The 14537-nt window shown below is 40.1% G+C and overlaps 1 protein-coding gene across 4 annotated transcripts in view; it reads left to right on the top strand.

Moving 5' to 3' along the window:
- The first annotated feature begins 11095 nt into the window (after positions 1–11095).
- Positions 11096–14537, top strand: part of LOC143854295 (kinesin-like protein KIN-UA) — a 107796-nt gene continuing 104354 nt past the window's right edge. For all 4 annotated transcript variants that reach the window (XM_077364176.1, XM_077364174.1, XM_077364175.1 and 1 more), the window contains exon 1: positions 11096–11363. In XM_077364176.1, the coding sequence (XP_077220291.1) occupies positions 11222–11363 (142 nt within the window). In that variant the 5' untranslated portion in view covers positions 11096–11221. The remainder of the gene's footprint in view (positions 11364–14537) is intronic.

Genomic DNA, 14537 nt, shown 5'->3' with positions numbered 1-14537 from the left:
GACAAAATTATGAAGCGAGAAAACCCAAATATGGAAAAGCCATTGTCGATCTAGGCAGAAAAGATGAAGACAATTGATCAGAGGAGAACAATGAATCAAGCAAGAAGCCCAAAGATAGAATAATATAATATCAAAGAGTCCAGGAAGAAGCATTCTAAATACATTATAATTTTTTTGCATTGAATCAACAATTTTCTTCTTCTTTTGGCATGATCTAACATAAAATATTATTAGAGTAATTACATTTAATTATCATGTATCCATTGAGCACAATAAATAAAATCTAACTAAATATAAAATACTTATGAATTCTATTGTTAATTCCTTAATTTCGGTTAGCACATTTTAATTAGTCACAATGTATATTTTGCCACTCTGTTTTATGTAGTGCTCTATGACCCCCACAAAAGAGTTCAGAACATTTTAAGTACCACATATAAGGGATGTTAGTTCATCGATGGTTCCTTTAGTCCTATCACCAATGCATAGTGTATTTTCATGGACATGTCTTGGCTTGTGAGATTGGTACACATTCTTGATAACCCAATTACTGTGGGTACACAAAATTTTGAAGGAAGAAAACCCAAATCTAGACAAGCTTTTGTAGATCTGGGAAAAAAAGGAAGACAAATAATCTGATACCAGAGAATCCAGACAAACATTCTAATCTTTTGCAATAAATCATCAAAAATAAAATTTTATATTAATGACCTAACATCAAATATTATTAGAGTAATTACATTTTCTTATCATGTATCTATTGAACACTCTAAATACAATCTAATTAAATATAAAGTACTTACAAATTCTATAGTTAATTCCTTAATTTTGATTAGTACATTTTAATGAGTCACAATGTAGGCATCTGCCACTATGTTTTATGTAGTGCCCTTTGTCCCTCGCCAAAGTTTCACCAGAATGGCTTCTCCGTTTAAGCGTATTGTGTATAAAATTATGGTACATATATATCAACATGCACATAATTTAATATATTTCAAAAATATATATTTATCTGAATCTATAGTTATGTTGAATTACTTTACGATCACTCGCACATATTGTGAATGAGAGTAGCCTAGCATGAGATATGCCTATACACATGCATGTGTTTCCCAGGCTCATAGGGTCATCTATCTTCAGGAGTTTATCCACAAATCCCAATGGAACATTTTAAGTACCACTTATAAGGGATGTTAGTCCATCGTTAATTCCTAGTCCTATCATCACTACACGATGTATTTTCATGAACATGTCTCAGGTCGGTATACATTCTTATACCCCACTTACACTGTAGATGTAGAGGTCCCATCCAACTTTGAAGACTATAAATAATTTGACTCAATGATATGTGCACTACCATTGTTTAAGAATTGCACAAACTCAGCTTGCCTTCGTTGGTAGACATTCTTGATACCCCATTTACTGTAGATATATGGGTCCCATCCGACTTGGAAGACTATCAATAATTTTAGGCTACTGTAATGTCTGCACTACCATTGTTTAATATATATAATTGCATAAAATTAGCTTGTGTGTGTGTCTGTGTGAGGGTGTATTGTTTGCAGGGGCGGAGCCAGGAATTTGGTGTGCATGAGTGTGTGGGAGAAGAGAGGAAAGGGGCGGGGGGGTTGTGGCGCGCGGAAATGGTTGTCATAGCATGTTGGGGCCCACACATCTACACTTCATGCATTAGGTGGAGCCCATAGTTTACACCTCTTTTACACTAGAGATGGTTGTCCCAAGTTTAAAATAAGGGGGCAAATGTATCATTTCCCAAACATGAGGTATAAAATAGTGAGCCCCACCACATCAAAATATCATGTGTAAAATGGTGGGACCAGCCCCATTTAAACATGAGCTGTAAAATGGTGGGACCTACCCTATGAATTGGGTGGAGATCTTGGGACACATCCCATCAAAACATGAAGTAAAATGGTAGGCCCCACCCCACCAAAACATGGTGTAAAATAGTGGGCCCCACCATATACATGTGTTTGGGGGGAGATGGTGGGCCCACCATACCATTACATGGTATGAAATGGTGGGCCCTATCATATCAAGACATGGTGTGTCAAATGATGGGGCCACCCCTGCAATGCATGGGTGTAAAAACGATAGGCCTCACCCTATGCATAAGGTGTAAAAAAAAAATCCATCGTAGAAAAAATTGCAAAAATGAGGCCAATAATCATTTGACTCTAAATCAATTTACAAAATCCAAAAGCTAAAAAGGCCTTAGGGTTTCACTTAAAAGCCAAACTCTTATTTTTGTAGTCCTTTCTCTTACATCTTGTTGGATATCCATTTTGGAGGGTAACAAGACTATCTGGATCACCCGAAGATGTTTTCCAATATAAAAGGTCTTGATTTCATATAGATGTCCACTTATGTCCTTTAAATCCCAAAATTATTTATCACCATGATCATAAAAGGTGACTTTCTTCTATTCCAAGGTGAGGGCAACTTCATAGTTGTAGTTACAAAATGTAGGCACCATTTATGTCATTTAAATCCAAAAATTGCTTCTTAAATTGATCATAAACTGTCGCTCCCCAAACCATACCCTCGGCATAGGAAATGACAACACCGTATGCCTGTAAAGCAAGCTCTATAAGTACACAAGGCTAACAAAATAATATCAGATCCAAGCATAACATAGACTAAACGAAAGGAGTTTAACAAAAATCTTTAACAAGGTTCACATAATACTCACTGTCTCACTGATCAAATGAAACTAAAAGATCTCCAAAGTTAAGCCTCGACTTTCTCGTTCGCCTCAGTTTGATCAAAATCTGAAAATTGTTAAACCACAATCACCTGAAAGCTCAGTACATAATAACAGACTACTCTAAGTGTCGACCTAAGCATATCAAGGCTCAATAAGGGTCAACAGATATAGTCAGAACTGAATGCTGAAGTCTCAAACAGAAAGAATGGGTATAGCAATAATCGAAGATGCATGTCAAAACATAATACTGAACAGAGGTGCAATAGAAACTAAACAGTTTCAAAATAGTAGTAAAAGCCAAAGGGGGTCCAGAATATAAATCCACTTCAGAATCATCGGCCTGATCCAGAAGACGTGTTATTGCTTACACTAACCATCCACGGTGTTGGAACTAGTTCGTCAAAGTTCAGATACTTGTCGACGGGGCCAACGCTCCACTCCCACTGACAGGATCCAAAACTCTAGTGCACTACCTCCACGGTGGGTATCAAAAATCCAGTATACTACCCCCACGGTGGGTATCAGAAATAACTCAAGCCTCCAGAGAAATGTCCAGAAAAAGGTGGTGAATCCAAAGTCGGTAACAAATAGTATCCACAAGTCCAGATAACGAAATAGAAGTCCATAATTGATAGTATCCAAAGGTCCATACGGTACTGAACATTGCTGATCGGAGATTTCCACAAAGGGTTCAAAGGTTCATATTATGAATAAAGCAAGCAAAGCAAGGAAAGTACAATAAACAAAGCGATGGCAAGTATAGGACTTATAGGGATCCATATGATTACAAAATAGGCATGCTAGTCCCAATTGGTTGCTGAGATAATGTAAGGACAAAGCAAAAGTACACAAATCTACTAATCAATGGGCAAATGATCAAATCAAATAGGGCTACCAATTCACCCAAAGTAGTACGTTATTACGTACCTAAAATGTTCTTTTCGAACTCTTCCAGACTCAAGATCAATCACCTAATATCACAGTCATTACATTATTATCAATAGGGAACCCCAAAATATGAACCAAAACACGAATACCCAATTCCCGAAACCAAATGGGGTCAAACGGTAATCCAAACTACAGTTCCTCTAAGTGTTTCTAAATTAACATAATTATAGAGTTTTCAAACATTTTTGGAATCATTTTTAATAGAAAGTATGCGTTTCCGGCATGTTCGTAGAGTATAAGAGCATCGAAAACAAATAAGAAACGAAGGAGTTATGAATTTTCGAAGTTTGAGCTGCCGCGCCGGACGTTCGGGATTTTGTCGGACGTCCGTCTGAGATCTAACCCCCCTCGGATTGATTTGGGCAGGACGTCCGCCTATGCGCTTACCCACTTTTTCCCGAAACGCAATTTTTTTCACTTTTTTTGCACAAAAATGGCTCTAACTTGATCATTTCTCATTGGAATTGGGCACGGTTGGGCTCGTTGGAAAGCTTAGAGCAAGGAGCTTCCAAAGAGATAAAAACCTCGCCGGACAGCGATTGGAAGTGAAAATAAAAGTCTAGGTCAAAATCGTAAATATTCACTTCCAAAGATCAAAACATGATGATCTAGGGTTCGACGGGGTTCCAAAGACACGATCAAATCCAAGGAACTCTAGATCTATCAAAGGGATTCTACCAAACACGATTTAAAGATCCAAAATCGCATCTCTCCATTCGATAGTATTAGATTTTTAAGGTTTTCAAAGACCTAACTCACTATGGACATGATTCGTACCTTGATTCACGATCTATGGCTTGAGAATCCGCTTCTCCTCTCTCTTCCATAAGCACTCCACGTCCAAGGGCTGGAGAAAACGTTTTAGAGTTTGTTTAGCCTTCACAAATCTCGAAAAAGGTATTTATAGGCTTTCTTAAAAAGCCCTAAGTGATAATTATCCGGGCGCCCTTCTGCATATGAGAGGGACGAATTTTTGCCAAGGGGTAATTGGGGTATACATAGTGTAAGGAAATTTTGTAGTTATAGTTACAAAATATGGGCAATGTGTGTGGATCATGGTATATCAAAAAGATATTCCTTACACCCCAAAACCGTCCTACTCTCTAGCCCGACTAATCCTAGGGGAAAATTGCCCTCTCTCACTCCCTAGCTCCATCCATGGTTGTTGGGACCTGCTCCTCATGGAGTGTAATTCCAGAGTAGTGTTTGCTGTGTCAGTGATTCATGAGGATAGAAGGTCGTATGCTTGTTCTTCTTAGAGGGAAGCAGGGAGATAGTCATCATCAGTAGCCTAACTTAGCCTAATTTTATCACACATGATGTATACAATAGGAAATGAAATGAGAATTAGATTAATAACTATAAGGGGACGAATATGTCACTCCCCCATGGAAGGTGGATTTATAAAGGGAAATGATATCAGCACAACCATATTTTAACAACGAGAAGAGTATGGAATGTGGGTAATAATTTCAAGCAATTACGGATTTCAGGTACTTTTTAAAACAAGCATCAAACATGGGCGATTCTTCAAAAAGGATGGGGAAAAGACCCCAATACCCTTCTGACATAAACAGAAATTTGAAGGAGCTTCCTTTTTCATTACTGGCCATTAAATTGGCACACTTCGAGGGGCTTCTTTTGGTTCGTTTGAATGTGTATTTGAACCGACATAACCTTAGGTTCATTTCTATCTTGGCCGTTGAAAATAACTAGAGATAGATGGATGCTTGACACGTGTTGAAAAACTTTTTGGAACACTGGCGCCTCTATACACAGCTAGTTTGGTTTGAATTTGAAATCTTTCTTTGAACCCATAGTCCCTTGGGTTCGTTCAAATCTTGGCCGTTGTCAATATGCATAGACTGTCGGATCCACGTCACGTGGACATCAATATGGAATGGTGGCATCTTCTAAGAATATCGCCTTTCTGTATGAGATTCCGGCGTACCCATTATTTACGCCGACTTACCCATTATTTTCGCTTACACCCTATTTTTGCCGGCGTACACCTCAATATTCCGGCGGCATTCTCTAGAATCCGGCGGTGTATTCGATATTCCAGTGGCGTACTCTAAAATCCGGCAGCATACTTGATATCTTTGAACGATGAGTGTTTCTTGAATCGGGCGGCATACTTGATATTCTAGCGGCGTTCTAAGCCAAAAGAGACGTGAGCCGTTATTATCCAAAAGATACGCATGCGCTCCCCTTATGAGGTGATTTGACGTGAAAAGTGGGCAACTTTAACGCTTTTTGATGATATTTTCACTCCCTACGTTCTCATCCTTTAAAGTTTTTAAAGATAATGATTGACGTTCTCATCCATCAGGAAGGGCAACATACAAGGACTCTGATCATGTCACAAGGGTATTGAGGTCTTTTCCCATCCCTTTTTGAAGAATCACCCGTGTTTGATGCTTGTTTTAAAAAGTACGCGAAATCCGTAATTGCTCGAAACTATTAACTACATTTTGTACTTTTCTCTTTAACAACTGCAGAGAGACCCGACTTGTCCTTTCATTTCTAATTGTCCTTTAGAGCTTTTTGGGAACTGTAATAACCCTGAAAGACAAGACATGTTAGTGAAAATATTAAAACGGGGCTGTGCTGATATCATTTCCATTTATAAAAGAAAAAATTGTTAGAAAAATGCAAAGTTTTGGTTAAATTGTCAAGTAAGGGTACGTTCTTTTTATTTGTGAAATAGGGGCTGTCAGTGCTTTTAGAAATCCCAAAGGACAAGAATACCCTCCCTTCTCTTTTTCCCTTCACCTTTTTAGCTCACTTCCCTATGCATTTTCACCTACCCTATCACCTTTTAGCTCACTTCCCTAATGGTTCCGAGATACAAAATGTGGTTCCCTAGTGGTTCCGTGGTAGAAAATGTGGTTCCCTTGTGGTTCTGGGGTATAAAATGTGGTTCCCTAGTGGTTCCGGGGTATAAAATGTGGTTCCATAGTGGTTCCGAGGTATAAAATGTGGTTCCCTAGTGGTTCTGGGGTGTAAATGGGGTTCCCTAGTGGTTCCGAGGTGTAAATGGTGGTTCCATAGTGGTTCCAGGGTATAAAATGTGGTTCCCTAGTGGTTCCCAAGTGGTTCCAGGGTAGAAATTGTGGTTCCCTAGTGGTTCCCTAGTGGTTCTGTGGTAGAAAATGTGGTTCCGTAGTGGTTCCGGGGTATAAAATGTGGTTCTGTAGTGGTTCTGGGGGTATAAAATGTGGTTCCGTAGTGGTTCCGGGGAATAAAATGTGGTTCCCTGGTGGTTCCATGGTATAAAATGTGATTCCCTGGTGGTTCCGGGGTGTAAATGGGGTTCCCTAGTGGTTCCGAGGTATAAATGGTGCTTCCATAGTGGTTCCAGGGTATATAATGTGGTCCCCTAGTGGTTCCGAGGTATAAAATGTGGTTCCCTAGTATAAAATGTGGTTCCCAAGTGGTTCCGGGGTAGAAATTGTGGTCTCCTAGTGGTTCCGAGGTATAAAATGTGGTTCCCTAGTGGTTCTGTGGTAGAAAATGTGGTTCCGTAGTGGTTCCGGGGTATAAAATGTGGTTCCGTAGTGGTTCTGAGGTATAAAATGTGGTTCCCTAGTGGTTCCGGGGAATAAAATGTGGTTCCCTAGTGGTTCCGAGGTATAAAATGTGATTCCCTGGTGGTTCCGGGGTGTAAATGGGGTTCCCTAGTGGTTCCGAGGTATAAATGGTGCTTCCATAGTGGTTCCACGGTATAAAATGTGGTTCCCTAGTGGTTCCGAGGTATAAAATGTGGTTCCCTAGTATAAAATGTGGTTCCCAAGTGGTTCCGGGGTAGAAATTGTGGTTCCCTAGTGGTTCTGAGGTATAAAATGTGGTTCCCTAGTGGTTCTGGGGTATAAAATGTGGTTCCGTAGTGGTTCCGAGGTATAAAATGTGGTTCCCTAGTGGTTCCGAGGTATAAAATGTGATTCCCTCATGGTTCCGGGGTGTAAATGGGGTTCTCTAGTGGTTCCGAGGTATAAATGGTGCTTCCATAGTGGTTCCAGGGTATAAAATGTGGTTCCCTAGTGGTTCCAGGGTATAAAATGTGGTTCCCTAGTGGTTCTAGGGTATAAAATGTGATTCCCTGGTGGTTACGAGGTGTAAATGGGTTCCCTAGTAGTTCCGAGGTATAAATGGTGCTTCCATAGTGGTTCCAGGGTATAAAATGTGGTTCCATAGTGGTTCCAGAGTATAAAATGTGGTTCCCTAGTGGTTCCGAGGTATAAAATGTGGTTCCCTAGTATAAAATGTGGTTCCCAAGTAGTTCCAGGGTAGAAATTGTGGTTCCCTAGTGGTTCCAAGGTATAAAATGTGGTTCCCTAGTGGTTCTGTGGTAGAAAATGTGGTTCCGTAGTGGTTCCGGGGTATAAAATGTGGTTCTGTAGTGGTTTCGGCGTAGAAAATCTTGTTCCCTAGTGGTTTCGAGGTATAAAATGTGGTTCTGTAGTGGTTTCGGGATAGAAAATCTGGTTCCCTAGTGGTTCTGAGGTATAAAATGTGGTTCCGTAGTGGTTCCGGGGTATAAAATGTGGTTCCATAGTGGTTCCGGGGTAGAAAATGTGATTCCCTAGTGTTTTCGGCGTATAAAATGTGATTCCGTAATGGTTCCGGGGTATAAAATGTGGTTCCGTGGTGATTCCATGGTATAAAATGTGGTTCCCTAGTGGTTCCGGCTTACAAAATGTGGTTCCCTAGCTATTCCGAGGTATAAAATGTGGTTCACTAGTGGTTGATATGTATAAAATGTGGTTCCTTAGTGGTTCCGGGGTATAAAATATGGTTCCCTAATGGTTCCGGGGTATAAAATGTTGTTCCCTAGTGGTTCCCTGTAGTTCCGAGGTATAAAATGTGGTTCCCTAGTGGTTCCGGGGTATAAAATGTGATTCCCTAATGGTTCCAAGGTATAAAATGTGGTTCCATAGTGGTTCCGGAGTAGAAAATGTGGTTCCCTAGTGGTTTCGGGGTATAAAATGTGGTTCCCTAGTGGTTCCGAGGTATAAAATGTGGTTCCATAGTGGTTCCGCAGTATAAAATGTGGTTCCGTAGTGGTTCCGTGGTAGAAAATGTGATTCTCTAGTGTTTTCGGCGTATAAAATGTGGTTCTGTAATGGTTCCGGGGTATAAAATGTGGTTCCTTAGTGGTTCCGGGGTATAAAATGTGGTTCCGGAGTATGGAATGTGGTTCTGTAGTAGTTCCGAGGTATAAAATGTGGTTCCTTAGTGGCTCCGAGGTATAAAATGTGGTTCCCTAGTGGTTCCGGGGTAGAAAATGTGGTTCCCTAGTTGTCCTGTAGTAGAAAATGTGGTTCCCTAGTAGTTCCGGAGTAGCAAATGTGGTTCCTTAGTGGTTCCGGGGTATAAAATGTGTTTCCCTAGTGGTTCCGGGGTAGAAAATGTGGTTCCCTACTGGTTCTGAGGCATAAAATGTGGTTCGGTAGTGGTTTGAGGGTATAAAATGTGGTTCCCTAGTTGTTCCGATGTATAAAATGTGGTTCCATAGTGGTTCCGAGGTATAAAATGTGGTTCTGTAATGGTTCTGAGGTATAAAATGTGATTCCGTAGTGGTTCCGAGGTATAAAATTTGGTTCCCTAGTGTTTCCGGCGTATAAAATATGGTTCTCTAGTGGTTCTGGAGTAGAAAATGTGGTTCCCTAGTGGTTCTGAGGTATAAAATTTGGTTCCCTAGTGGTTCCGGGGTAAAAAATGTGGTTCCCACGCCGGGCCCGTACGGGCCGGGTCGACCCGCGTGTCACCTGGATTTTTGCCGTATTTTTTAAGATGTTTTTGGGAAATGTTATCCGCACTACCGTATTTTGATGTGGACACTCCTCACTTTATTAAAAGTATGGTATGGCCCGCACCATAGGATGATCCAAACCGTTCATTAGATGGGCCACAGCCTAAATAGGTTGTGCCCCAAGAAGCATTTCCGTAGGTTTATCCTAACCCTCTGATCAGAATGTTAGAGGGATGGTCCTAACCCTCTATAGATCGTAGGGTTAGGATCAACCTATGGAAATGATTTTTGGGCACAACCAATTTAGGCTGTTGCCCATCTAATTGACGCTTTGGATCATCCTATGGGGGGCCATACCGTACTTTTAATTAAATGAGGAGTGCCCTCATCAAAACACAGTAGTATGGATAACATTTCCTTTTTTTGGTATGGGAGTTTGCTAGCCACCTTTGCCGAGGCAACTTCTCGGCTTGTGGCCCATCATTTGATGCAAATATTGGCAGAAGTAATATGGGTGCAAAGGTGGCTAGCAAAAGCATAATTGCAAAAAATAGTAATCATTACTTGCAAAAAATAGTAATCATTACGGATTTGTGGCTGAAGTGCTAAGTTTTAAATGAAAAATTATGAAAAAATGGAAGCAAAGTATTAAAATTACGAAAAGAATACCAAAAGGATGCACTTAGATATGACAATTACTGAACTATAAAGTTTGACTGTCTTCCGTCGGAAGTCCGAAGTTTTGTCCGGACTTCCGACGGAAGCCAGTAGAATAGGGATAATTCCAAAGATTTTTATTTTCAAATTGAGTAAAAATTCGAAGGATAATAGGGATATACATTGTGATCTTAGTGTCATGCAGGCAACTATAAATTGAAGCTTGATTTTGATGTTTTAGAATAAAAAAATGCAAAGAAAATGGATTACCAAACTCTGTTCCAAGAGTCCGACTCTCTCTCTCTCTCATGATTACCAAACCCTGTTGTAAATGGCAACCTTCAAAACCCTTCAATGGAGTTTTCCACGTTAGAAAAGTCTTGAGGAAGAAGAAGGTGATAGGTGAGAAGGTAATAAGTGCATAGAGATAGGTGCAAAAAGGTGGAAAGAAAAAAGAGGTAGGAGGGGTATATTTATCCTAAAAGCCATCTTCTTTCACCTTACAACACATTTTTTATAATTTTCAAATCACTATCCTTGACAATTTAGACAAAACTTTGCATTTTTCAAACAATTTTTCCTTTATAAAATAGCTCACGTCAATACCTATGCTGCGATTGCCGCCTCGAACTCTTGAGATGAAAACAAACAGAGAGAAGCAAACATAAACGTCAATACCTATGCTGCGTTTGCCGCCTCGAACTCTTGAGATGAAAACAAACAGAGAGACGCAAACATAAATTCTGACGCGGGAAATAGAGAGAAAGTCTTTCTTTTTTTTTCTTTTTTTTTATTTCAACTGTTTTAGGGCGATTATATTTTCACCCTCCTGCAGTACGCATGCACCCCCTTTTCACGTGATTTGACGTCAAAAAGTGTTAAAGTTGTCATTTGTTCACGTCAAATCACGTTACAAGGGTGCATGCGTACTGCAGTGGGGTGAAGAGATCATCTCCCTTGTTTTATTAATGTCTATTCAAGTCATTTAATCGTGCCGGCCTCAACTCTCTCTCTCTCTCTATTGGGAATCCTATTCAGTCTTCTCTTATGAGAGCCTTCCTCTATCTACAATTAAAATCTTTTCGTCTTCTCTTGTGCACTGCATTTCCATTCTCAGTTCTCTCTGTGTCTCGATGGCCTCTAATTCCGCTTTCAGAACTTCGCTCCGCTCAGAGAGACAAACCTCAGCAAAGACGAATTCTTCATCTGTTCGTTCGAAGCCCCCTTACAGTAAACGCTCCAATTTAAGGCCTCCCTCCAACAACCAAGACCCAGGTCCCTCCCTCTCTCTCTCTCTCTCTCTCTCTCTCTCTCTCTCTCCTTTTTCTTTTGCTCTGTTGAGAACGATTTACATTGCTGCTAATTTCATTTTTTTTGCTGTGTGAGGAATCTCACAAAAATAAATCAGAAAAGGCGTCCCTTTGCAAGAAGGGAGAGACAGAGAGAGAGAGAGAGAGTAATTCGTATATAAGTCGCTTGCAACATTTGGTTACTATGGGTTTCTTTATATGATTGTCAAAACATACAATGTGGTGGGAATCTATCTAATTATATCTCTCTGATTACATGAAAATAATAAAGTTATACTCTGTATAGATGTCTAAGAATAGTATATGTTAGGAAAGAAGAGGAGTGAAGAAGATGGGAAGTCTTCACTGGGGAGCTCCTCATGTGAATGATGTATATATAGGCCCAAATTAGGGCAACAATGTACAATGACTACAATACCCTCTACCCTACAAGTAATCACTAAACTACCCTTATACATTATTCAACACTCCAATCTAGCTGGAGTGTATATACTATGGAACTCTAGCTTGCTACAAAGAAAACTACCACAAATAACTAAAAAATAACAAAAAATACAATAAGCTCATACACACATCCAGCTTGGTATAACACCCTTCAGACTGGTGTGGTGAATACATAATGAAAGGTGTAATAACAAAAGACAACGGCCATCATGAGAGTACAATCGTCGAGATCATTGACAACAAAAAAAGGAACAGCTCCCCGTGAAGTAGCACTACGACAAGAGCAATCAGAACAGGGCCTCTTCTTGAATGAGAGCCCGACGAATAAATCTGCAAACCACGAAGGATCGAACGGAGGGACCTCGGTAGGGAAATAACAACGATCCGTCGAGCAAATAAGGGCACACTAAAGGTGCGCACATGAGCAACGGTGAAGCACTGCGAGTTGGAAAGCTAGCTAAACAGCACACCGCCAATAGAAGAAGATAAACAACGATGTGGAAACCATCGGAGACAAGATTGACTGGAAACTGTCGCTTGGAGTTAATAATAATGATAATAAGAAAACCAGCCAACGATGGGGAACTATCGTCTTGAGACAAGGTCGACGGCATCAACATCGTCGCTTGAAGATAAGAATAAGAGGAACAAGAAGATAACCAACCAATGATGGGGAAACCATCATCTAGATAGAAGGTCGATGGCATGAACATCATCGCCTGAAGAGAGGTCAATGGGAAAACCATCGCCTGAAGAGAGCCAACCAACAATAGGGACACTATCGTCTCGAAAGAAGGTCAAAGACATGAACATCGTCGCCTGATGAGAGGTTGACGGGGAAACTGTTGCATGAAAAAGAGCCAACCAACGATGGGGACACCATCGTTTGGAAAGAAGGTCGACGGCATGATCATCGTCACCTGATGAGAGGTCGATGGGAAAACCGTCGCCTAAAGGGCATATAGCCGGACAATAATACTTAAAATTATGCAAAGGAAAAACAGCAAGAACACGGATAAGAAACACGGAGAAGAAACAATGAACAATGCAAAGGAATGACAATGCAAAAAAGAGACAGAACAACCGGATAGTAGGCTTGTGGTTGGATTTTTTGTTTAGAGTTTTTAAGTGGCCGCATGCCTTCCACGGTATCCATTTTCCTTCCTCTCTTATGCCATTTACATACCCCCCTCTCCCTAGGGGTGAACATGGTTCCGTTCGGTTCGGTTCTTTTTTGGGGTATACCCAGAACCAAACCTATTGCTATCGGTTCCCAGAATTTGGAACTAGAATTGAAACACTTACCATTGGAACCGAACCGAACCAGAACCGAACTTGATTGGTTCGGTTCGGTTCTGGGTTTACCCAACCTTTTTTTTATTTTTTTTCATTTTTGGGATCAATTAATGGAATGCATGGCTCAGTTTATCATGCTAGTGATGCACTAATGCTCTATAGTCTATACTATAGAAATGAAGCTCAAGATTGGCCCATGAAAGGTTAATGCTATATTAAACTGATGCTCTATACTGATGCTCAACATTGGCCCATGAAAGTTTAATAAACCACCATGTATCAACTTGTTCAACAAAATTTAATATAGCATTGATGTTCTATACAAAATTTCATTATCTACACTCTTCCAGACAGTTCAGTTCTCAAGTCAAAAGAAAAATTGTAAAAATTTAAAACTCAATATGTTAAAAGTTTCGGTTCTGGTTCGGTTCTTAGCTCCAAGACCCAAACACAGAATTGAACAGGAAATAAAATGGGTCCCAATTTTGGGAACTGGAACCGAACCACCAAATCCTAGAACCGAACCGAACCAAATAGTTCGGTTTGGTTCGGTTCTTCGGGTTGAACCGGAACCATGTCCACCCCTACCTCTCCCTGCAAAAGCAAGGATGCAGGGAGGTTTTACAATACTGTACATGGATTGCATTTCGATTGTCGATCTTTAGTGGAGGTTTATGTCGGAACAACATCTGTTTTAGGTTAGTCTCTTTACCTCTTCTCGGTTTCTTTTTTTTTTGGCCTTGTTAGACGTATATACCCTTCATTAAGGGTATTTAAGTCATTCATTTTATTAAACATAATAAAATACATTTTCGTGGGAGGGGAGAGTAACTCTCTCATTCTTACGACTCTCCCTTTCTCTCTATCTCGTGTATCTCTCTCTCTCTCACTCGTGTATCTCTCTCTCTCTCTCTCTCACTATTACACCATGTAATATAACATGGTATCAGAGCTTCACGGCAAGATCGAAACCCTCATCCTACAAAAAAAAAAACGTATCTCCTCTGCTCAATTCCCAAAACCCTAACTTCTGAAAACCCAAACCCAAAACCCAAATCCAAACCCAACCATAGCCACCACCATTGGAAGTGACCCAAATCAATTCCTAATATACCCAAATCAATTCCCAAAACCCAAACCCAAACGCAACTATAACCACCGCCACTGGAAGTGACCTAAATCAATTCCTAATATACCTAAATCAATTCCCAAAAGCCAAATCCAAACCCAAACGTAGCCATGTAACGACCCGGATTTTTTGGATAACTCTAAACCTGGACCGTTAACAAAAGACAACAATTTTTTATAATTGAAAACTCAATTAAAAGTTTACTAAAAGGATCTAACAAGAGGATTTGACATAATTACAAAAAAAAATAGAAACAAACTAAGAATAAGA

The sequence above is a fragment of the Tasmannia lanceolata genome, unplaced genomic scaffold (assembly GCF_043159265.1).
Source record: "Tasmannia lanceolata isolate RefF3 unplaced genomic scaffold, GAP_Taslan_0.1 ptg000020l, whole genome shotgun sequence".
In the NCBI taxonomy this organism is placed as follows: domain Eukaryota; kingdom Viridiplantae; phylum Streptophyta; class Magnoliopsida; order Canellales; family Winteraceae; genus Tasmannia; species Tasmannia lanceolata.
Note: the sequence above shows the minus strand (reverse complement) of the source record. Positions and strands in the feature narration are given on the sequence as shown.